This window comes from Salvelinus alpinus, chromosome 30 (genome assembly GCF_045679555.1).
Source record: "Salvelinus alpinus chromosome 30, SLU_Salpinus.1, whole genome shotgun sequence".
NCBI lineage: Eukaryota > Metazoa > Chordata > Actinopteri > Salmoniformes > Salmonidae > Salvelinus > Salvelinus alpinus.
The window spans coordinates 32117884-32143260 of record NC_092115.1 but is presented as its reverse complement, the minus strand read 5'-3'; the positions used below and the strand labels follow the sequence as shown (position 1 = coordinate 32143260).

At 42.1% G+C, this 25377-nt stretch overlaps 1 protein-coding gene across 6 annotated transcripts in view; it reads left to right on the top strand.

Moving 5' to 3' along the window:
• The window catches only part of LOC139560502 (adhesion G protein-coupled receptor L2-like), a 113885-nt gene extending 98788 nt beyond the window's left edge, over positions 1-15097 (top strand). For 2 of the 6 annotated variants that reach the window (XM_071377352.1, XM_071377353.1), the window contains 6 exons: positions 476-567; positions 2168-2336; positions 2854-2982; positions 3721-3817; positions 5436-5564; positions 12955-15097. In XM_071377352.1, the coding sequence (XP_071233453.1) occupies positions 476-567; positions 2168-2336; positions 2854-2982; positions 3721-3817; positions 5436-5564; positions 12955-13877 (1539 nt within the window). In that variant the 3' untranslated portion in view covers positions 13878-15097. Of the gene's footprint in view, positions 1-475; positions 568-2167; positions 2337-2853; positions 2983-3720; positions 3818-5435; positions 5565-11473; positions 11513-12954 lie in introns of all 6 variants that reach the window. The other 4 variants (XM_071377356.1, XM_071377354.1, XM_071377358.1 and 1 more) reach the window with 3 other exon arrangements.
• Positions 15098-25377: the final 10280 nt, after the last annotated feature.

The window sequence follows — 25377 nt, the reverse complement described above, 5'->3', positions numbered from 1 at the left end:
CCGCCTGCTTGGCTAAGTAAGGCCTGAGGTTGTGCGTTGCATCAGCCATAGGAGTGGGAAGGGGCTTCCAAGGCACTTTATCATAGCCAGTTTTAGTGGAGCTGGAGACCGAAGCTAAGCTACAACCTCTCTATTCTCACTTTTGGGAGGCTGTCTGTTTTACCATTTGCACTGAAGCTTGAAAGTTTCATATCCCTCTTGTTAAGACGTACTAACGTTGACGCTTGCGATTGTGCCAAAATCACTACAGGTTAAGTATAATTACCATGCATGATCTCAGAAAGTCACTAAAACATGCAGGTGACATGCTGCTAGTTACATTTCAAAGAGTTTGTCCTGTGTCTGTGTGCAAATCACCCTTTTTGTGGTTTAAGTTGCCACGAAATGTAGGCGACATGCATTGCTGCTCGTACCATGGAATGAATACCACGCTCCACTGTGATGTGTTAAGCTCGCTGTGCCTCTGTTCTGACAGCTCAATCTCATCATCCTGATGGTGACCATGTACAAGATGGTGAAGCACTCCACTTCCATGAAACCCGACTCGACCCGGCTGGGCGGTATCAGGTGAGAGGGGGGGGTCTCTGGAGGTGATGTGAAAGCTGGTATTACTGGTTGTGTCAGCTCAGTTTTAAGTGAGAAAACAAAGCTTTGTGTGCTGTCCTATTCCCAGCCATGGCCTTGCTTGTGCAATATTAAAGGGTGAATTTGGTGTATTTGACCTTAGAATTACATCTCAATAACCCATAACTGGAGTGGACAAATATATTTATTTCAGATTCTATTCTCACGTGTTGCCTTTTTAGTTGTTTATGAGGGCAGTGTTTGCGCTATGCAGGGTTTATATTGCCTCTTTTATTTATTCAGAACTGCATCCCTGACATCTTGTATTAGTTGCTCCTGTGTTGGCATCATTTTCAGGTTCCTCTGGAACCCTAGCTCAAGTATATATGATTTAAGGGTGGGGTGGAGGAACTGGAGCTGTGCCCATATCTTTATTCAAACATCCACTCAATCCAGCGGATTGGATAAAAGACAAGTCCCTAGCCAGTTTCTGTCCTAAAATACTTGTCAAACAATAACTCTGAGACAGAATGACATGTGCCATTCCTGTGTTGTGTTTTGGACTTTTTGTAATAAAATATTTTTTTATTCATTTTGTTTTTCGGCTTTTAATACCAGCAAAATTGTTTAATTGACCTCTGAACCGTGCTATCCTGGTTAAGAATGTAATTTAAAGAGAGCCTACGTTCAAAGATAGTGGCTAATTCAAACAAATCATTTATTCAAAGGACCCAAAACTCATTAACTGTCATTAATTGGAGTCCACCTCTAATCGACCACTTATTTACTCCCGCAAAGTTAGATTTGGTAACTTTCCACAAGACTTTGAAATGATCAGTTAGTTTACTTTTAACAACCATAAAGAGCCAGCATTTTTCAAATAATGAAAAATGTGCACAATGACACAAAAGCATAACTAATCTGTAGCATCTCTATCCTTAGGTTTGTATTCTCTAATGTCCTTGGATTTTCTTTGAAACTCAAAGACGTGGTACAATGGTGTCTGGTTTTCACTGGTCTCCTCTTTTCTCTTTCTTGTCCAGGGTTGCTCACTCTTTTTCTCCTGTGCATCGATGGCTCCCTTTGCCAGCCATTGCCAGAGGGAACTTACCATTGGTTATCTGATTTCCTCTAGGCTTTTCCTGGACCTCCTGTGAGAAACCTGCTGTGTTTGCTGTTTCTGTTTAACCAGCCAACCCTGAGGAAGGCCAAGGAAACGTAGTTAGTTTGACTCTGTCAGAGACTCTGTGGAAGTTCTCATTCAAAATCTATGTATCAGCTTTTATGAGTTGTACTGTATATACTGTACAACATGTCCAGAAGGAGAAATAGAGATAATAGCACAGCCTCCTTCTTTCCCCACAGAACAAATCCCTAGGAACCAAACAGAGAGAAACTTCAAATCAATGAAAGATGAAATTAGGGAAGTTACCTAGTTTATTATTAATGATTGTGAACAATAGTGTGTGTGTGTGTGTGTGTGTGTGTGTGTGTGTGTGTGTGTGTGTGTGTGTGTGTGTGTGTGTGTGTGTGTGTGTGTGTGTGTGTGTGTGTGTGTGTGTGTGTGTGTGTGTGTGTGTGTGTGTGTGGTTTTTTTTTTCAGATCCTGGGTGCTTGGAGCGTTTGCCCTGCTCTTTCTCCTGGGTCTGACCTGGTCGTTTGGCCTTTTCTTCCTCAACGAATCCTCCGTGGTCATGGCATACCTCTTCACCATCTTCAACACTCTGCAAGGGATGTTCATCTTTATCTTCCACTGCCTCCTCCAGAAAAAGGTAAGGATTTAATACATATGACATATACGAAGATAATGCTACAACATTTTGTACATCAATGTTTGAATATAAGTTTTCCTCACCAGAGGTGGGAAGTAACCTTTTTTTTATGTCTAGTTTCCCAAAGAAATAAGATAACAGAAGGTATCTATGTGTACTGAAGTCCAATGCAAAATATATACTTTTCAGTCTGCTGTCTACTGCCTCTTGACATTTAAGACCATCTCTGATAGAAGTAACACCTCTGTGTCATATTTGTCCCCGTGCAAAATCCCCCTCCTTATGGTATTTGAATGTGTCATCGTGGTAGATGTGATAGGGCTATCTCCAAAGACACGCCATTTGAACTGCTGCTGTCGGCTAGGTGGCATTTGATAAATATATTTATTTTGTGGCTTTTTGTTGCAGGATAGAGGCAGCTTCCTCTCTTTTTCTCTCTGGAGGACCCTGCACTGTTGTGGTGTCTCTGAGTTCACTGTGTCTCTGTTGCTCTGCCCTGATCTTGTGCCCGCTGCAGGTCCGTAAAGAGTACAGCAAATGCTTCCGTCAGTCCCAGTGCTGCGGAGGTCTGCCTTCTGAAGGGTCCCACAGCTCGGCCAAGACAGCCACGTCTCGATCCACCGCACGCTACTCCTCCGCCACACAGGTACAGTACATACTAGGTACAGTACAGCAGCGGGAAGTTGAATTATATATACCTTTTTTTCTGTCCTTTCTTTCTTTTGAGAGGGAAAGGAGAGTTATTTTCCTGTTTTTTTCCCCTTCTCCTATTGCATGCTAGCACGTCAAGAAGCAGCATGAACACTGGAATAAACTTTCTGTCAAGCCTTTCTTTCTATTGAGAGCAGTACTGTAGTATAATTCAGTATAGCTTTATAGTCCCAGGGGGAAATTGGTTTGCGGCATAGAAGGGAAAGGCTTTTTTCTTCTGTTGCATGCTAACATAGAGGGGAGAGTGGTAGTGTTGAGTTAAAGGTGGACATTCCAATCCCCTTGTGTGAAATAGCCTTCCTTCCTTTCCCCTGAGAGTGAAAGGGAGCGCCTACGCCTTGTTGTCCTGTTGCATGCTAGCATGTAGAGGTAACACGGAAGGACATCAGTGTTGAAGGTCATTCCAATACACTGTGTCTGCGTCCAAAATGGCACTCTATTCCCTACATAGTGCACTACATTTGTAAAAAATAATAGAAAAGTGAATAGCGTGCCATTCCGGATGCATCCATTTTGTTTCCTGCATCAGTCTTGGAAGTGGTTCTTGTAATCCGTTGTGTTTGCTTGATGCCTCCACAGAGTTGTGCTCTTTTACTGTTGCATGTAAAGGGAGCTGACGTCGGTGTTAAAAGTTATTCTAATACAATGTGTGTGTTGTTTACCTCCTCCACAGAGTCGTATCAGGAGGATGTGGAACGACACGGTGAGGAAGCAGTCCGAATCCTCCTTCATCTCCGGAGACATCAACAGCACCTCCACCCTGAACCAGGGTAAGACACCGTCCCCTCTGTCCACACTGTCTCTATTTGCACATGCTGTATTCTCTCTGTTATGTGACCTTGAATAGACAACAAGTGCCAGAATAAATCTGGCAGATGCAGATTCAATTTGTATGCATTTAACTTTTATTTAACCAATCAATGATGGATGATGCTCTACATTCAGAGGCAGCTTTTTGATAAACTGATAATTGTTTACTCAATATGGTCTAGTGCTTGTATACGTCCTGATTTAAATCAACCACGAATAACAAATTCAATAAATTATTTTGAACAAGTAAATAAATACACGCTCAAAATTTTTTTAAATGAGTCAAAGTTCACTTCAAACATGTCTTTTGATGGTCGACCTGCACAACTGCTACTTGTTGGATGGGAGAAGTGTTATGTAGCTATTTAGTCTGGCTTCAAGTGGTAGTGATGAGAAGCTGGTGTCTGCTTGTGTGTTCAACTCTGGGAGACCCTGGCTGGCTACACTGACTCACCCTGGCCTGATCCTGCTGATTTTCAGCCATGAGACGGGGGGGGGGGGGGGGGGGGGTAGAGAGACGGGATAAGGAGATAGATACAGAGAAAAAGCTTGGGAGAGAGAGAGACGGGGGGGGGGGTCACAGTGAGGTTTAACACTACACAGCTCCGTTTTCACTCCTCCTTATCAGTGTGTGCCATCAGCATTAAGATAACTCCTAATCGCTCCTGATAAGAGATGAGATATAAGAGATTAGTTTTCAATGACTGGACATTGCTATTAAATATTATACTTTTATACAACGCATGGGTCTAATCCTGAATGCTGATTGGTTAAAACCGCATTCCAGCCAGTGTCTATACTTATGTATTACGTATACTATATACATTTTGGAGCACAGTGATGTCAATAGATGTAGTCCCCACATCATCAGTGTGGTTGTATTGACTATATTATGTCTGCTGACTGCAGAGTGGATACTTGCAATTACTTGTATTATATGGCTACTGTAATCATGCTGAATATTTTGACCATGAATGGTTAATCATACTGAATGATTTGACTCACACTTTATAACCTACTGTTGTGTTTACTTATTAGTCAAATATTTATTTAACAGAGAAAGTATTTGGCAATGTTGTGAGTATAGTACCGGAGTTTTTGGCACTATCTGGTGATAAAGCAAGTGGCTTTGTTTACAACAGACGACTGACGCACTTGTTGCGGATGATTTTTATTGCTTGATGTTCTGTGAAATTAAGTCTGGAGAATGCGGTGTGTAGACAGTATTTAAACATCAGCTACTCAACTAACCAGCACGTTGTATTTACTGAAGGAACACACTGCTGGAACTCCTATACACACCTCCCTTTTTCCTCTGGTCTCTTTTGCTATCTTCTTCTTTTTCCCTTCTTTACTCTCCTGCTTCATCCTTTCTATAATAATATTATGATACTATATAATAATATAATAGACTTTCTCCTCCCTCGCTCACATCTTCTCCCTCTCTCTCTCTCTGTTTCTTGCAGGATTGACTGACAACTACCTCCTAAGTAACCCTCTCTTTTTCTCCTCTCTTCCTCACTCTCCTGCCTCGTCTTTCTTTCTTTTCCTCCCTCACTCTTTCCTTCTCTCTCACAGGGATGACTGGCAACTACCTCCTAACTAACCCTCTGCTCCGAGCCCACGACCCTAACAACCCTTATAACAACCTGCTGGCTGAGACGGTGGTGTACAACACCCCCTCCCCTCCAGCCTTTCACTCGCCAGGTGCATGGGGACCTCTAACCTTTCAATGCAGATCTGTGTTTGAAATGGCACCATGTTCCCTATGGTGCCAGCTTGACAAATTTGACTTGATTAGTGCACTATATAGGGAATAGGGTGCCATTTGGGCAAACATTTGTTTCGTTTTTGTGTCTGTTTGAAACTAATTGAAATAGCGGTACTTTGTGGGGTTGTGGGCCCCTACACAGCATGAATTGTTGAGAAGTCTTACTCTATGTTTTAGAGTTGTCCTTTCTTCTCTCGCTCTCTCTCTCTCATTACCACTTCTCTTTATTTAATCTTTATTTAGCTAGTATACAAGCTGCGCTTTGTAACACAGCATGAGATAAGGTTGAGAATGGTCAATGCTATCTTATCGAGACTACTCCAACATTCATTTATAGGAAATCGAGATGAATTTATTCAGAGTTTATATATTATATCCTATTATTTGCCATTCTCCTCCTTCGCCTTTCGATGATACCATTTTGAGCAGGTTCAATAGCATTCTTTATTTATTTCTTGACTACAAACCCGAATCCCCATTTATTTGAATGCTGTCATTGTCTGTGTAGCGTGACCCAGATACCCTCTCTGTCAGACTAAAGGAGGAAGCCAAGCAAAGGAACAGAAAAACACGGGAGCACATGACGCAATGCAGGCAGAATTATACCCCTCAGATATGCAGAGGCATTTGATGATGAAAGAGGAGCGGATGGAAGGAAAGGAGGCAGCACCCGGATGAATGTGTGGAGGGGGGGGGGGGAGAAGGATACAGGAGAATATACAGAAACTGCAGTCGCTCTGATTTGGCAGGTCGCCCAGTTCACTCGCTTCACAATGAGAACACCGAGGACACTTTCAAGTCACATTTTCTGCCTTTTTTCCCTGGATGAGGTTGGAAAGACTTCGGGAACCTAACAAACCGATTGTCACAAAAATCACACATTTCACGATATCATTATGATTTAATTACCATCATGATATCAATGAAATACCAGTATGATCAAAACACCACAAATGTAAGTGGAATCTACAAATAACACTGCTATGTAGCAAGCAGACAATCCTTTCGAGACGTCATCTTTTTCATGATAGGATAATTACAGTCTAAGCTAACTTATTCTAGTTGAGCAGTGGTGGTGAATGAAGTGACGGTCTAATTAAGCGTTTATTGTATGCGTCAGTGTCATCATCCCTTAACCTGCCGAGACACATCATCAGTCAGTCCTCCCTACAGGCAGATTAGTCATGTGGAAATACACGTGAGACACACAGCCACGAGGGAGATACTCATCCTCAAACATCACAGAAACTATCGTTGGCGACTCACAGTTGAAGAACATGAAAGCACTCAAACATTATTAGTAACTAATTGAAGAACATGAAAAGTTGAAGAATTTGACCTAATAGATGTTGACTGGTTTGGGTGTAACTCTCTAACAGACAGATGTCAAGTAGTGTTATATGATGATGAATCACCCAAGTGTAAAGTATTGAAGAGGCTCAAGTTGAAAATGCTCTAGTCGTTATAGATGAGCCTCCACATCCTGAAGTGTATTAATTCAAAGATAATACAGTGCAGATGTTCATTTGATGCAGTAACGGTAAAGAGAACATCTTGGGCAAATCTCCGTTGGAATCTTTCACAGAATGCAGCTGTCTGGCTACGGCTGTGTCCAGTTAAATTCTGTTCACATCACTTACCCCCCTCCCAGTAGACAATACACAGCAAATTGGCCGGTGTTGATTTTGCTGTGTACCATTTCTAGTGTTGATTCAGGAGTTAAAGAGCAACTGCCCCTAAAAACTGACTTGTCATTCAGAAAACAGGCTGTGGGCATCAATATGAGTCAGAAACATGTATTATATTGTCAAAATTGACTACAAAGTGCCAATAGGATACATTTTGGTCATAAAGGCAATCTAGTCCAAAACAGAGTTTTGTGAGACTTGTAGTCGTGACTGCAGCACAATGTAAATTAAGGTTGGGTTTGTTTCAATCTTGCCCACAGCTGACAGCACAAGTAATCATCAGTTCGTAGTGAAGCAGCACATGACCCTATCTAACTGCCTGTGGTAAATTTGGGTTGACTTTGGATATCTCTATGGGGCTAGTTAGGGACCGTCAGTAAATTACACAATGTACATGGGACAATATGTTAAAATTCCAACAGCTCCAAAGTTCAATGATTTAAACCCCTCAAACGAACTATAAATTGTAGAAATAGGCTATCCAAAGCCAAACCAATTTTGCCCCAATCAATTGATTGATTAATCTTGTGCTACACAAAGACAAATAATATACATTTTCTTAACTAATCCAATCAGTTGGTAAGATTTATTGCACCCGTTACTGAAATGTTTGTTCCAGTTTAAATGGTAGTATTTTCTGTCAAGTTTCCTAACCCTGACAGTCATTCTGAATGCAGGTTGCAGTGAATAAAAATTCCAAGTGTTAAGAATTACACATCACAGCATAATGTGACTTGCAGTCCCGATCTTGTTGGTAAACCAGGAGTTTCCTAACACCATAGTGTTAGGGTAAAACTAGGCCATCAAAGTTAAGCCTTATTATATACAGTATGTCATGTATTGTCATAAAGTTGAATTGTAATAACATTCACCTAGGTGAAAGCCACATTCCTTTAAAAGGAAAGAATTCAACAACCATGTCATTAACAAATACAGTCATGGGGCATAACTCTACAATTCACTCAAAGAAAAGGCACCATGGGAAATATGCAAACTAGGCTTTACACAAGGGATCATCAACTAGATTCACCCACGGGCCAATTCTTTCTTGAGCGATTGGTCAGGGTACCAAAACATAATTACAGATGACTTGTAGAATGCAAATTGACCGCAAGAAGCTCAAACGTATATCATATTTGACTAAAACATAGTCATTTCAAACCGTGCTTACATTTGTATACGATCACATACAGTGGGGAGAACAAGTATTTGATACACTGCCGATTTTGCAGGTTTTCCTACTTACAAAGCATGTAGAGGTCTGTAATTTTTATCATAGGTACACTTCAACTATGAGAGACGGAATCTAAAACAAAAATCCAGAAAATCACATTGTATGATTTTTAAGTAATTAATTTGCATTTTATTGCATGACATAAGTATTTGATACATCAGAAAAGCAGAACTTAATATTTGGTACAGAAACCTTTGTTTGCAATTACAGAGATCATACGTTTCCTGTAGTTCTTGACTAGGTTTGCACACACTGCAGCAGGGATTTTGGCCCACTCCTCCCTACAGATCTTCTCCAGATCCTTCAGGTTTCGGGGCTGTCGCTGGGCAATACGGACGTTCAGCTCCCTCCAAAGATTTTCTATTGGGTTCAGGTCTGGAGACTGGCTAGGCCACTCCAGGACCTTGAGATGCTTCTTACGGAGCCACTCCTTAGTTGCCATGGCTGTGTGCTTCGTGTCGTTGTCATGCTGGAAGACCCAGCCACGACCCATCTTCAATGCTCTTACTGAGGGAAGGAGGTTGTTGGCCAAGATCTCGCGATACATGGCCCCATCCATCCTCCCCTCAATACGGTGCAGTCGTCCTGTCCCCTTGCAGAAAAGCATCCCCAAAGAATGATGTTTCCACCTCCATGCTTCACGGTTGGGATGGTGTTCTTGGGGTTGTACTCATACTTCTTCTTCCTCCAAACACGGCGAGTGGAGTTAGACCAAAAAGCTCTATTTTTGTCTCATCAGACCACATGACCTTCTCCCATTCCTCCTCTGGATCATCCAGATGGTCATTGGCAAACTTCAGACAGGCCTGGACATGCACTGGCTTAAGCAGGGGGACCTTGCGTGCGCTGCAGGATTTTAATCCATGACGGCGTAGTGTGTTACTAATGGTTTTCTTTGAGACTGTGGTCCCAGCTCTCTTCAGGTCATTGACCAGGTCCTGCCGTGTAGTTCTGGGCTGATCCCTCACCTTCCTCATGATCATTGATGCCCCACGAGGTGAACTCTTGCATGGAGCCCCAGACCGAGGGTGATTGACCGTCATCTTGAACTTCTTCCATTTTCTAATAATTGCGCCAACAGTTGTTTCCTTCTCACCAAGCTGCTTGCCTATTGTCCTGTAGCCCATCCCAGCCTTGTGCAGGTCTACAATTTTATCCCTGATGTCCTTACACAGCTCTCTGGTCTTGGCCATTGTGGAGAGGTTGGAATCTGTTTGATTGAGTGTGTGGACAGGTGTCTTTTATACAGGTAACGAGTTCAAACAGGTGCAGTTAATACAGGTAATGAGTGGAGAACAGGAGGGCTTCTTAAAGAAAAACTAACAGGTCTGTGAGAGCCGGAATTCCTACTGGTTGGTAGGTGATCAAATACTTATGTCATGCAATAAAATGCAAATTAATTATTTAAAAATCATACAATGTGATTTTCTGGATTTTTGTTTTAGATTCCGTCTCTCACAGTTGAAGTGTACCTATGATAAAAATTACAGACCTCTACATGCTTTGTAAGTAGGAAAACCTGCAAAATCGGCAGTGTATCAAATACTTGTTCTCCCCACTGTAAATATCTCTATAATGCCAGGGAATACTTTGGAACAGATGTCCAAAATTAAAATCTCTTGGAGTTTATTTGCTTTAAAGTATTTTATGTCCAACAATAAAAAGAAAAATGTGGGGGGCCAAATAAGGCTGCCAGTTGGGGAACCCTGCTTTCCACCATATTCACCCCAAATGACTTACAGTAACAGTGTTTTTGTTTAACACTAATAGGAGTTAATTCTATTCACTGTGAGTGTTAATTCTCGTTTACATGTGAATAACACTGGCAAGTGTGTTGCATTAACACTCAAAATGCAACACTCTAATCAGAGTACCTTTTACACTCTGTAGAGTGGGACCATATATACTCTAAGATAATGCTAAAATTAACTCCTTTAGGTGTTGATTTAAAACTGCCAAATTTACTGTGTACCTGTTTGCATTCAAATGACTACCCATACATAAACAAATGCAAAACCTGCAATGGGGCTTTTCACGCTATTTCTGAATTTTTCCATATTCTCCCTTTCTTTGCCCTCACACTTCTCCCCCATCCCTCCCTCTGTGTTCCCACCTTTCACTTTTTTTCCAAATTCTTTGATGTCTGTTTTCACACTCTGTTCTCTCTACCAAAGAGAGAAAGAGATGCTCCTCATCTCCACGGCAGTGTGTGTCACAGCCCAGCTCCAATTGTATTCCTCCGTCTCCCAGTCAGGTCTATTCAGACTCATTTAACTGAAATCTAAAACTTCAATCTCCCCCTTTTTGCGGAGCTTGAAGCAAAGCAGTAACTAATCTGCAAAATACATCTTTGCCTTTTTTTCATCCTCTTCCTTCGCTCATTTAGGCTCATCCTCCTACTCCCCCTCTTCTTCATCTTCTGCCGACTTTCTTCTAGCCAGTCTTTGGTCTTCACAAGAGGTTTTCAATGTGATCTATTGTGTTCAAAGTATTTCCTTCCCGTCTGGGAGAAGTAGATAGATAGAAACCTGTTAAATCAAATCATCCCCCAATCACATTCTAAGCAGAGAGAGAGAGTAATGATATGATAGTGTACCTGCCATTTTAGACTTTAAGAGGCTGTGATTGCTTGCTGCTGAAACCCCTCCACCTGCCAAGTCCTGGATTCAGTTGTTCACAGGATTTGTTCTCTATAGCTTTCTTAAACATTTTCAAATGATTTCAAATTAATCTGTAAATGAGAGTTGTACTCAAATAAATCAGTCACTTTTTGAGGGCACCCAAATCTGAGACAGACCGACTGAATCCAGGCCTGATTTTTGAAGCCTCCTCCTCGTTTCTCTTTTGTGTTATTTCAAGTAATTTTTGATTTTTTTTAAGCCGCAATAAAAAAGCATATGTTTTACTTTTTTTTGCATATCAGCAGTTCTTAGGCAAGATAGCCTGAGCAGACACACTTGATGTGAGTGGTGGTAAAGTGAGTCTTTGCACCGTGCCTGTGTGTCGTGGTGGTGTTGGGGGCTGTGCTTGTATGGCTCCAGTGGTGAACGAGATGGCCGTATGTCTTTGTTTGACATTACTCCTTCTTTCTTTTTTCTTTTTTTAAGGGTGGAATGAATGTTTTATTCATTGTCACTTTTTTTTATACCTCCACCTCCCCCACCGCTTTTTTCCCTCTCATAACTTCTGTGTTATGATGTTATGTTGATCTTGCTATGTCGTTGTTACCTGGCTAGCTACATTATCTGTGTGTTGTTGCTGTAATGTTCCTTTTTTTAGTTTTTTCCTTTCTCATTTGTGAAATATTGTTCAGGATATCTTCCGTATTGTTTATGATGTTCAGACATGATGATGCTAGATGGAGACACACATGATAGAAAACTACAGTTAAAGAGATTCATATTTGAAGTACAGTAAGCGTCAAAGTATTGGGTAAGTGACAATAACGCATGGTAAATAATGTGTTGTGTGATTTTGAAGTCACTTTTATTGTAAATAAGAATAGAACGTTGTTCTAAAGTTGTCTACATTAATGTGGATGCTACCATGATTACGGATAGTTCTGTTTGAATTGTGAATAATGGTGAGAAAGTTACACGCACAAATATCATACCCCCACGACATGCGAACCTCTCACCATTACAATAACAGGGGACGTTAGCATGGGGGGGTGTGATATTTATGCCTCTGTAACTTTCTCACTCATCATTATTCATGATTCATTCAGTACTATCTGTAATCACGGTAACATCCACATTAATGTAGAGGTGTTTAGAAACATACTATATTCTTATTTACAATAAAAGTGACTCAAATGACAATACATTATTTACCATTCATTTCTATTGGGCACAAAATAATCTGACACACAAGCAAAACAAACAGCAGATGCATCCAACAAGTTTGTAGAGTCACAAGCTTGATGGAGGCATTGCGTGCTAAGAATATGGGACCAAATACTACACTTTTGAAGTGAATTTGTTTTTGGTCCCCTAAAATGGGGAGACTATGTACAAAAAGTGCTGTAGTTTCTAAACGGTTCACCTGAAATGAATGAAAATACCCTTCAATTACAGCTGACAGTCTGCACCTTAACCTCATAGTCATTGTATCATTTTAAATTCAAGTGTTCTGGAGTACAGAGACAAAACAATAAATAATGTCACTGTCCCAATACTTTTGGAACTCACTGTACTTGAACCTCTTTAATTGTATATTTTATGAACATAGAAATTATTATTATTTAAATCAATGTAAAATATCCAGATAGCAAAGGTTGCAAACACTTAACAGTGAGGTGTCCTGAGCAGTATCAAACTGTATTGTATTGTATTATTGATTTGATATTGATTCTTAACTTTAAAACAGTGATATCTAATCCAGGTATCTTGCTTCTCGTTGCAGGGCAGCATTCTCTGACCCACAGCAGGGACATCAGTGCCATGGACACCCTACCCCTCAACGGAAATTTTAACAACAGCTACTCCCTGCGTGACCAGGAAGACAACCAGGAAGACGACTATGAGGACATTGTGGGCGTGGTTGGGGGCGTGGTCCATGGCCCGGGGGACCTGGGGGGCCTCAGCCTGGATGACGCCGCCTTCGAGAAGATGATCATCTCTGAGCTGGTGCACAACAACCTGAGGCCCCGCGGGGCCCCCAAGGGCCACAACCCCCATAGGGATAGCAGGGACAGGAACCAGGCCCCTCTCCAGACCAGGGTGACTGTGGACAGGGATAGGGGTTGTGGGGGTGGAAGCGGCAGCGAAGATGATGCCATAGTGGTGGACCACGCTGAGGCTTCGTCCCCCCAGAGAGGTAGTATAGTCGGGGTAGTAGATGGAGGTCACCCCACCCTAGAGTTGCTGCTGCATCCCCACCATAAGGAGGCGTTAGAGTCCCCACTCCTGCCCCAGAGGACTCACTCCCTGCTCTACAGCGCCCACAAGGCCCCCAGGAGGGCTGTGGAGGGCCCTGGGTGCCACGGCTCAGAGACAGTGGGGGCAACAGGGGACGGGGATTCCCATTCACCCAACAACAACAGGGACTCCCTGTACACCAGCATGCCCAACTTGAGAGACTCTCCCTCAGCCTCACCCTACCCCCCCGATGAAGATGATAACCTGTCACCTTCCCCCAGGAGCGAGGGGGAGGACCTGTACCATAAAAGCATGCCTGAGCTGGGCGACGGGCCCCAGCCACTGTCCTACTACCACATAAACCGGGGCACCAGCAATGGGTGCATCGTACCCCCCAGCGCTGAGGACTGTGTACCCGAGGGAGAGGGCCCCCGGGACGGACAGATGCAGCTCATTACCAGCCTCTGAGCAGATGGATGGAGGAAGGAGGAGAAGCACTTCTCTGGTGTTTTTGCACAGGTTTGAACATATGTATGTGTGTGGGCTTTGGTTGATGTCAAGACTATTGCCAGCCCTCATCGGTCCTCCCAGTCCTCCATCTCTGCACTCCTAATGACCCGTCAGAGCAGGAAGTGAAATGTTTGTGGGTGGTAGGGAGGAAGGAGATGGATTACTTTTTCACACATAAACTCGGTCACACACACAAATATCCTCTGAAACCGTCTGTCTGTCTGTGGACTTGAACTGCTCTGCTCTGCTGTGGGACTACAGAGAGGTAAATGCACAGACCACTACAAGTGTCAGAGAGAAGTCTGTCTGGCGCCATTCCTGTCCAGCCTGCATTTGTATTATATTGAAGAAGAAAAAAAACATGGTTTAGAACTCCGGGTTTAGAACTTTTGGAACGCTGGTGAAGTGTTCCTGGAGGGGATTCCAGAATGAATGAGGATGAGTATCTGTTGGGTCCTGGACTCTAGAACGTTCTAGAGTCATTCCACTAAATAGTGAGGACTGTCAAACAAAGAACCACTAATTCAGACTCAGGCCTTATATTTTCTCTATTGCACATTTAACTGTTGTCAGAGTAATAGCTAAAGAAAATATATTTTGCTGTACCACAAGTGTAAAAAAATAAATATGAAAAAATGTTATGGCAACCAATTATACAACATTTCAATGTTGAGAAGATTATTCTCAAAGCAGGTTGCTCAAATCAGTTTTTTCCTCTCACTTGACTCATTGTGGTATGTTTGAACATAAAAAATCAAATAAAAAAATAATTTTTTTAAAGTCCCATAAGAAACCATACTCACATCTTCGCTTGTGAAGTGCTTTTTGCTTTCATGAATTAAGAGTTTTGCCAGTAATATTTTGTGTTAACACCATGCCAAGCACAGATTTGGCGTGAATTTGGTCGTTGTGTAATTTATTTTACTTGAAAGAAATTGTCAGGTTTCAAAAAGATGTGTCAACGCGATATTTCAAGTTTTACAAGCATATTTCAGCCTTTGACACTAATTAATTTATTAACAGTTATTGAAAATTTGAAAAAGTAAAATGGTTGGGAAGTGTGACTTGTTTCAGCACTGTTTAGGTTCATATCATTTATTTTGTAAGATCCCATTGTCAGCTTATATAAAAATTCAACTCTTGTTTGATATCAAATAAATGTGAGACTTTTTCTTGTTTGCAAATGTCTGACTATTCTTTCTTTCAAGTCCAGACATGGCTCATGATGATGATAACTGTAAGCTTCTGTTTAGACCTGCAGCCATGGAGAGAAATGGCAAAGGGAGAGTCATCACATTTATCCTGCTCAATAACTTTCATTCAAATATTATTGCCTAGTAAGGTCTTGCAGCAAGCAGGTAGGTCCTGGTTCAAACTGGCCACCCAGTTGTTGTTAGTAGACGACGTACGTCTGCTCAGTTCAGCATTTAACTGTGACATACACTTCATTAGGCCACGTGAGATGCCAATTCTCTGTCAGACTTTGGAGGGAGAGCGAAGCGGGGCCCGAGGCCAAGGCAGAGCAGAGTTGAGCTGCTAAGTCCACCATGGCTCCCTGCCGCGGTGTTTGAATGTCAGCCTCTGCGTTTACATAGAGCCATCCAGATCCAACAGGCCCGGGGCCGGGAGACATTGAACAGGTCTGTTAAATATTATATGGAAACTTGGCTTCACGTTTGCTTATAAATCAGATGAAATCCAAAGCTGATGACCAGGATCCATGCATACAGTAGTACAGTCAGGCTCTCTCGGACACGCAGTTCATTTGGACCATATCTTGTCTGTAGAGGCAGCTTTATCGTAAACCGTTAAATCCGAGTGGCACACAATCAAATCCCCCTTTCTGACACCAACAACAACACAACCGGGTACAAGACGTGACGGTGTCATTTTTGTGTCTGAATCCCCCATCTATCTGTGTGTTCCTAGCTCAGGCAAAATAATGATGAATGGAAAATCTGTGCCTCCCTTCTCTCGCAAGGCTTTAGGGGTTGTTTTTTTGTTGCATATATATTGGTTCATTATCTCTAAGTAATCTGTCTGATAAATTAGCTTTCTCACCTTATCACCTTCAAGACAAGTGCTTGGTAATATCAACCAATATACTGGTGATCATGTTTTTCCCCCATGTTGAGTGGGAGGAAGGCTTTTGAGGGGAGCATGGGTAATGCTGTAATATACACTTATGCACGAGGGGGAGGGGTAGGGAGCGGCTCCATTTTCTATTGGGACACAGTCACATGCCATTGACGAAAGAACAAGGACCCTCAATGATGTCACCATTCACGCTCCTAGCCATCAATCGTCCCAGCTTTCCCACCGCGTATTACCTTGGATTAGACTATATATCAGTGATGACACACTATTCGTGAAGCAAATGAGAAGTTGTCGAAGTTTGGTAGAGATGAAAGAACTTTACTAATCAACCCATCTTTAATCTATAATCGGACAATCCTGGAGCTTAGTTTCCACAGGGCCCGGTCGCAAATGAAGGCATAATAAGCCAGAGTCCGAACAGACATGGTGTTTTCATTTGGGTCCGTTTGATGTTGTTCCCGCTGGTGATTTGGACATTATTTCATGTCCATCTTCAAAAGACATCAAACAAGATGCTTCATTCAAACTCAGATCACAGACCCTTTATGGTGTGTGTGTGTGCATCCTAAACGTGATATAAATGAAAATGAACATTCTGTCTATGCCAACATTTTTTTTAAATGATTTGACCATTTCACTACGGTCTTGCTGGAAGAAAAACACAAAGAAACGGTCATATTAGGATGAAAAAGGCGTTCTTGCGGACAAATGTTTGTTAGTGAGGGATAGCAAACTTTAGCCAAAGCGGGAACTATGCATAATTACATTAGTACAGACACAAGCAGAAGGAGTATTATATTTCCTCAGGGCCCCTGTAAATGCACAGCTTACATTCCTCTACATTTCACTCTGCAGCAAAAAGATAAAGAACATCTGAATGTGGCTCTCTGCGTCATTCCATCCCTGCCATCACGCTCCTGCTACACCACTGCATTCTTCATGTGGTGTATGCTATATTTATACAACCAAAAATGTAGGCATCTTTGAATGAAAATAATTGATAGTTAACACAAACAGTAAAACACATGGATATTTCAGTTGGTCACATTTCTGTTGTGGTGAATGTATATGTATTGTGGGTATTGCAATGTATTTGTAAGCCTTGTTTTTATCTGATTGAACAAAAGAAAAATGCATGGTCTGGACAAAACCCGCAGCTCCCACGCTCAGTCTCAATGATTAAGGTTAAACGGTATTAAGTAACAATAACCTTATTGAATCATACCCAGCCTGTTTCTCTGCCTTGTAACCTAAGAATAATGCTGATTTATGTGAAGTTAATGTTGTGTCTTTGTGTTATTTAATGTTCCGCTAATGCATAGCTTTTATCAAGTATCTTTTATTCATTTCAATTGTATTTTGCTGCTTCAAGGATACTGTGACTAAAGCTTAACCCTCTAAAATAGAGACAGACAGGAGGTACAGAGACAGAGAAACAGAGACAGATAGAGAAAAACATGAGACGAGGAGAGAGAGAGAGCGAGCAAGTGTAGATAGAACAGGATCGTAGACTCTTCCACACGGAAGCCTATTATAGGAAATGATGATAATATTTGACTGAGTGTGTACCCAGCAAACCAAAATTAGTTCTGTGAAAGTTCCCAGAACATTCCTTAGGTCGCGATCCATATTCTCATAACACAAAAACTGTCCATCCGTGCTGATGAGTATAGAAAGTTTGTATAAAGCATTTGCCTAATGTTCTTAGAACACACTATTAGAAACATTGTAGAATCATCTGCAAAAAACACAATTTTTGTGTTGATTGTACAATGTTTCTTTTAGGGTGCAAAAAAACATTCACCTGATGTTACAAGAACGTTCCCAGAACACATTTCTTCTGTTCTATAAAGGTTCCCAGAGTGTTTCTTTAGGTTGTGGGAACATTATGGGGATATAAACAGGAGACATGTTCGCAAAACACTAAGACTATCCAGTTGTGCTGACATTCAGATAATGTTTGTATCAGGGTGCACAAAACATTCCTTTGATGTTGCAAGAATGTTCTTTAGTTCTTTAACGAATCCCAGAACATTTAATTAGGCTGTGGGATCAGTGTGGGTACATTACAAGAGAGAGGTTCCCAAAACACAAAATATGCTTGGTTTTGATGACATTCATGCAGTGTTTACGTTTGGTTGCAGAGGACATTCCTATAATGTTCTAAGAATGTTGGCAGAACACCTGGTCTAAGTTCTTTAAAGGTTCCCAGGACATTTGATGAAGTAATGGGAGTAGTTTGGGATGCTGTAAGAATATTTGTGTGATATTCACATAGGTTGCATAGAACATTCCCACAACAATGCACAATGTTACACAATTTCCAAGTAAGTCAGTTTTATGACGTTCATATGTGTTTTAGGTTTAACATAATATTTTATTGATGTTCACGCAATATACATTTTACCTTGTCCTGGAGGTCCTCAGAACATTTAAAAAAACATTTAGAAAATGTTATATTTAAGTTGTGCCTAATATTAGCACAACATTCTTAGCATGAAAAAGCATCGTGCGCCATCGTGCATAAATGTATTTTGTCCCCCCACACCAAGCGCGATCACGACACGCAGATTAGAATATAAAAACAAACTCTGAACCAATTATATTAATTTGGGGACAGGTCGAAAAGCATTAAACATTTATGGCAATTTAGCTAGCTAGCTTGCACTTGCTAGCTAGTTTGTCCTATTTAGCTAGCTTGCTGTTGCTAGCTAGTTTGTCCTGGGATACAAACATTGAGTTGTTAATTTACCTGAAATGCACAAGGTCCTCTACTCCGCCAATTAATCCACACAAAAAACGGTCAACCGAATCGTTTCTAGTCATCTCTCCTCCTTCCAGGCTTTTTCTTCTCTGGACTTGCGATTGGCAACTTTCATAAATTAGGTGCATTACCGCCACTGACCTCGTTCGTCTTTCAGTCACCCACGTGGGTATAACCAATGAGGAGATGGCACGTGGGTACCTGCTTCTATAAACCAATGAGGAGATGGGAGAGGCAGGATTTGCAGTGCAATCTGCGTCACAAATAGAACTGACTTCTATTTTAGCCCTTGGCAACACAGACGCTCGTTGGCGCACGCGAGCAGTGTGGGTGCAATAATTGAATAATATAGATTTCTACATTTATTTTGCAATGCTCACGCATGCGACGCGAGCGGTGTAGTCAGGCTGTTACACATTTTTACACAATGTGTTATTTTTAACAGTTAGTCTGAATTCTTTATTTCAGACTGGATTTATAAATCTGGACAAAATAAAGACATCTTCTCTTTCAGTAGATTTGATCTGAGCCTCAATTTCACAGTTTTTTTTTCTCTCTAAAGAAACATGGGTTAAGAATATGCGGGATTGAACCTGCAATATTCAGCTCTGCAGTCAGATCATAAACCCTCTGTGCCACTGTGTAAGGAGGCCTTCACTGGGTGGGTGCCTGCCATCTCTTTCTAGATGGGAGGGCTAAGTATTAGAAAGTGAAACTATGGATGTGTTTGTGTTTATCCTTTGATATACTGGACAGTGTTATAATCCATATTTAATCAATTTACAGTTATATGCATACTATCATAATTGCACCCTGATCCGTTATTCTTAATTAGTTGTTCGAATGAAGGTATGTGATGTCATTTTGTTGTACTATCTATCATTTTGTTCTCTCTTTGTTCCCTCTCTCTCACTTCACTCTATCTCTGATCACAGGTGATAAGCTGCACCTGTGACAGCGGGGAAGTGTATTTATTTGGGTGCTATGGGGTGGAACTTCAAGTCTCCTGGGTTCTCGGCCTGTGAGAACATGTGAGAGGGTGTCTCCATGAGGAGCCCTTCTGTACTGCCACCCGAACCATGATTCGTTTGTTATTTGTTTTCAGTCTAATTATGGTCATTCAGGACACCTTATTTCTGAGTTATTAAAGGCCCAGTGCAGTCAAAAACATAATTTCCTGTGTTTTATATACACTCACCGGACAGTATATTAGGTACACCCATCTAGTACCTGGTCGGACCCCGCTTTGCCTTCAGAACAGCCTGAATTCTTCAGGACATTCTGCAAGGGGTTGGAAACATTCCACAGGGATGTTGGTCTATGCTGACGGTACATTCATGGTGCTAGCAGCCCATTCCATCTCATCCCAAAGATGCTCTATTGGTTTGAGGTCTGGGGACTTCGTAGGCCGCTCAAGTAAACTGAACTCTCTGTCATGTTCTAGAAAATGTTTTTCCATTCCTTAATTGTCCAGTGTTGGTGATCGCGTGCCCACTGGAGCCACTGTTTTTGGTTGATAGGAGTTGAACCCGGTGTGGTTGTCTGCTTCAATAGCCCATCCGTGACAAGAATCGTCGAGTTTTGTTTCTTGCTGAGCGTTGGGATTGCTTTTTACAAACTGTCTGTTTTTTACAAAATGCCCCAAGCCTGGATCAGGATTCTGTCATGACACAGATGAGGTACTTCCCTGCCGAACTCTACCGTTTTCAGTCTGTCCGGTTTAAAGCCCGTTTTCCCTACGGATGCACAGCGACCTGGGGATTGTGCGTCGGGGTGCCTACTGCTATAGATGCTCACAAAAAAATACAGCGAACTGTACTACAACATTCACTGGTTCTGGGACAGCGCTTGCCTCCCCAACAAATGCAGAAATGAACACCCTGGTGTAAATCTAAGATGCCTAAGATGCCTTTTGGTAAAGTGGCTAGCTCTTTGCACCATACCTCCTCCTCTACTACCCAAAACAACCCCACCTCATTTCGTCTCAGAGCTCTCAGAGGTCCTGGACTGTTTCAACATCACACACCATGTACAGTGTCCCACACATGACAAAGGCCATGTTCTGGACCTCTGGTGCTCGACAGGCTTTGCCCCCAACAAACTGCGTAGCCTAGATCTTTCCATCTCCGACCATCTTGCCATCCGTGTATTGTGGCCGACCCCTTTAGTCTGTCAGCACATCAGTCCTAGAAAAAACAAGCTTCAAACACACAACCCTGATCCTCTTCTTTCCTCAGCCGAGGAGCTGGTGTCTCACTATGACACATTCTTCTCCTCCAGCCTTGACTCTGTTGCCCCTCTGAAAATTCAGACTGCCTCCTTCTCCTTATCTGCTCCCTGGTTTACCCCTAAGCTGCGTTCTTTGAAGTCCACTGGTCGACAACAATTAGAGTTGACAAAGGCTCTATTTCAAATCTGATCTCACAGTCCACTCAGAGGCCTACAAGGAGCATGTCAAGGACTATAAGGACGCTCTCTCCCAGGCCAAATCAGTCTACTACTGCAATCCCAGAAAACTTTTCTTGACGTTAACATACTATTCAGGCCCCTGGATTCCTACCCCCTCATTGGCTCTTTAGAGCTTTGCAATAAGATTCAGGATTTTTTCAGCTAAAAATCAAATCCATCTACCAGCAGCTTCAGCTATTCCCACCCTGCCCCATCCCAGGTTGTGGCTAACACTACCCCCACAGCCCCCCCCCCCCACAGCCCCCCCCCCCAACTGACTGCTGTTTCTCTGCTTTCTCTCCTGTTGATGCAGCCCACATCACAGAGTTGGTCACCAGATCTAAAGTCTCCACCTGTTCACTGGATCTCATGCCCACATCTCTGGTGAAGGCATGTCTACCTTCCCTGTGCCCTCTCGTGGTGGACATTGTGAATTCTTCTCTACTGACTGAAACTGTTCCTCCTTCACTAAAAGTGGCTACAGTCACACCTATCCTAAGAAACAAGGACTGGACCCAGATAACCTGAACAACTACCGGCCTATTTCCAACCTCCTGTTCCAAAACCCTGGAGCGGGCAGTCGCCACCCAACTACAGTGTCACATGACCAATCATGATCTGTATGAACGTTTCCAATTGAGGTTCCGGGCCAAGCACAGCACAGAGACTTCCCTGGTCAAAGTCATCAATGACCTCGTCATTGCCGCTGACTCCTGGCATTTCAATATCCTCATTCTCCGTGACCACTCTGCTGCCTTTGACACTGTCTGCCACACCATCCTCCTCAACCACATGGAAAAGGTTCTGGACCACACTGGAACGCCACTCAACTAGTTCCGATCCTACCTGGCTGACCGGAAGCAGTACGTGTTCTTTGGAGACTCTAAATCTCCCCCAGCCCCTGTCAACCAAGGCGTACCTCAAGGTTCCATGCTTGGACCCCTGCTGTTCATCATCATACATGCTTCCCCTGGGCCAGATCATCCGCTGCCATGGTCTCAACTTCCACCGCTATGCGGATGATGCCCAGGTTTACATGCAGACCAAACCCCTCTCACCTCCCTCCTCCGTCTCTGATCAACTGTCTGCAGGACATAAAAAACTGGATGACATCCAATCTACTCAAACTCAACAGCAATAAAACTGCTGGTGGTTCCCAAGGCTCTCCTCAAGAAAGTGGGTGACTTTGTGATGTCCATCGACAGCTGCACCATCTGCCCATCATCCAAGGTCAGAAACCTGGGTGTCATCCTGGACCACACTCTTTCCTTCAAGTTCCACATCAAGTCTGTCACCAAATCCGCCTTCTTTCACCCCCGTAACATCTCCCAACTCTGACCATCCCTCATAGACCTGGTAGCGGAGATCCTCATACATGCTTTTGTAACATCATGTATGGACTACTTGACCGTTGAGACACGGTAATCTCCTCTTATGCACTCTGGACCTGCGTTATTAGAACCAAACTCACTAACGACCATCAGGTCGCTGATGGCTTGGTACTCAGCACTCTATTGTCCCTCTAACCACTCTGACATCAATGCAAATACAATGGAAAATCACATCAAACACTTATCATCAAAACAGTATGTGCTTTTAAAACTCACCTCGATGTGGTTGATCAATTTGAAGAGAGAAGTTCAACAACAGGTTGAAACAGTGGAAAATATGGTCTTTGTGGATATTGTTTTGAAGCCGAACACAATGAAATGGATAGCGCTTTCTAAGGTGAGCATAAACATAGGCCTATATATGAGCCCAAGCTCTAAATAATTAAAATAAGGATTGTGCCAATAAACAGCCTACACATATCATGCACTGCAGAAAAACATTTTAAAAGTATATATATATAATATATTTGGTACATACACTACCGGTCAAAAGTGTAATAACACCTACTTATTCAAGGGTTTTTCTTTATTATTACTATTTTCTACATTGTAGAATAATAGTGAAGACATCAAAACTGTGAAATACCACATGCGGAATCATGTAGTAAACAAAAAATTGTTAAACAAATCAAAATATATTTTATATTTGAGATTCTTCAAATAGCCACCGTTTGCCTTGTTGACAGCTTTTCACACTCTTGGCATTCTCTCAACCAGGAAGTGCATAGGAGATGTTGTACCCCCTGTGACTATTAAAAACTACCCTAACCAGAAACCATGGATAGATGGCGGCATTCGCGCAAAACCGAAAGCGCGAACCACCACATTTAACCATGGAAATATGGCTGAATACAAACAGTGTAGTTATTCCATCCGCAAGGCAATTAAACAAGCGAAATGTCAGTATAGAGACAAAGTTGAGTCGCAATTCAACGGCTCAAACACGAGACGTATGTGGCAGGGCACCCGATGTCAATGGAAGGCCAAAAAGATAATCAAGGACAACAACCACCCGAACCACTGCCTGTTCACCCCGCTATCATCCAGAAGGTGAGGTCAATACAGGTGCATCAAAGCTGGGACCGAGAGACTGAAAAACAGCTTCTATCTCAAGGCCATCAGACTGTTAAACAGCCATCACTAACACAGAGAGGCTTCTGCCTACATGCAGACTTGAAATCATTGGCCACTTTAATAAATGGATCACTAGTCACTTTAATAATGCCACGTTTTACAAAATATGGCAGCCGATACTGGATAAATGGTCTAGTCCCGCTTCATAACTTGGATGATGATCTGCTGCTGCTCTGTGCTGTACTCCACTTAATTTTTATATTTGGTTTAACTACACTGCTTGTAATGACTATATGCTGTCTTCTTATACATTTATACATGTACCACCTAATAGGATTTAGTTTTATTTTGTGTATGTGTGAGTTTTGTTTTGTCCTCTAAATTGGCCATCCCATTCAACAGTACAATGAATGTCAATGTTTGTATAGCTCTCTTTTTTAATTTATCTTTTATTGGAAAATAACAAACATATTATAAACATAATAATAATAATGCCACTTTAATCATGTTTACATATCTTGCATTACTCATTTCAAATGTATATACTGTATTTTATACCATCTATTACATCTTGCCTATGCCGCTCGGTCATTGCTCATCCATATATTTATATGTATGCATTCTTATTCCGTTCCTTTAATTAGATTTGTGTTTATTAGGTCGTTTTTGTGGAATTAAGAGATTACTTGTTAGATATTGCTACACTGTCGGGAACTAGAAGCACAAGCATTTCGCTACACTCGCATTAACATCTGCTAACCATGTGTATGTGACTAATAAAATTTGATTAGATTTTTTGAGGTAGTCACCTGGAACGCATTTCAATTAACAGGTATGCCTTCTTAAATGATACATTTGTGGAATTCCTTTCCTTAATGCATTTGAGCCAATCAGTTGTGTTGTGATCAGGTAGGGGGGTATACAGAAGATAGCCCTATTTGGTAAAAGACCAAGTCCATATTATGGCAAGAACAGCTCAAATAAGCAAAGAGAAACGACAGTCCATTATTACTTTAAGACATGAAGGTCAGTCAATACGGAACATTTCAAGAACTTTGAAAGTTTCTTCAAGTACAGTCACAAAAACCATCAAGCTCTATGATGAAACGATGAAACTGGCTCTCATGAGGACCGCCACAGCAATGGATGACCCAGCGATACCTCTGCTGCAGAGGATAAGTTCATTATAGTTACCAGCCTCAGATATTGCAGCCCAAATAAATGTTTCACAGAGTTCAAGTAACAGACACAGCTCAAACTGTTCAGAGGAGATTGTGTGAATCAGGCCTTTGTGGTCGAATTGCTGCAAAGAAACCACTTCTAAAGGACACCAATAAGAAGAAAATACTTGCTTGGGCAAAGAAACATGATCAATAGACATTAGACCGGTTGAAATTTGCCCTTTGGTCTGGAGTCCAAATTGAAGATTTTGGGTTACAACCGCCGTGTCTTTGTGAGATGTGTATGGCTGAATGGATGATCTCCGCATGTGTATTTCCCACCGTGAAGCATGGAGGAGGAGGTGTTCTGTGTGGGGGTGCTTTTTTGGTGACACTGTCAGTGTGTTAACCAGCATGGCTACCACAGCATTCTGCAGCGATACGCCATCCCATCTGGTTTGCGCTTAGTGGGACTATCATTTGTTTTTCAACAGGACAATGACCCAACACACCTCCAGGCTGTG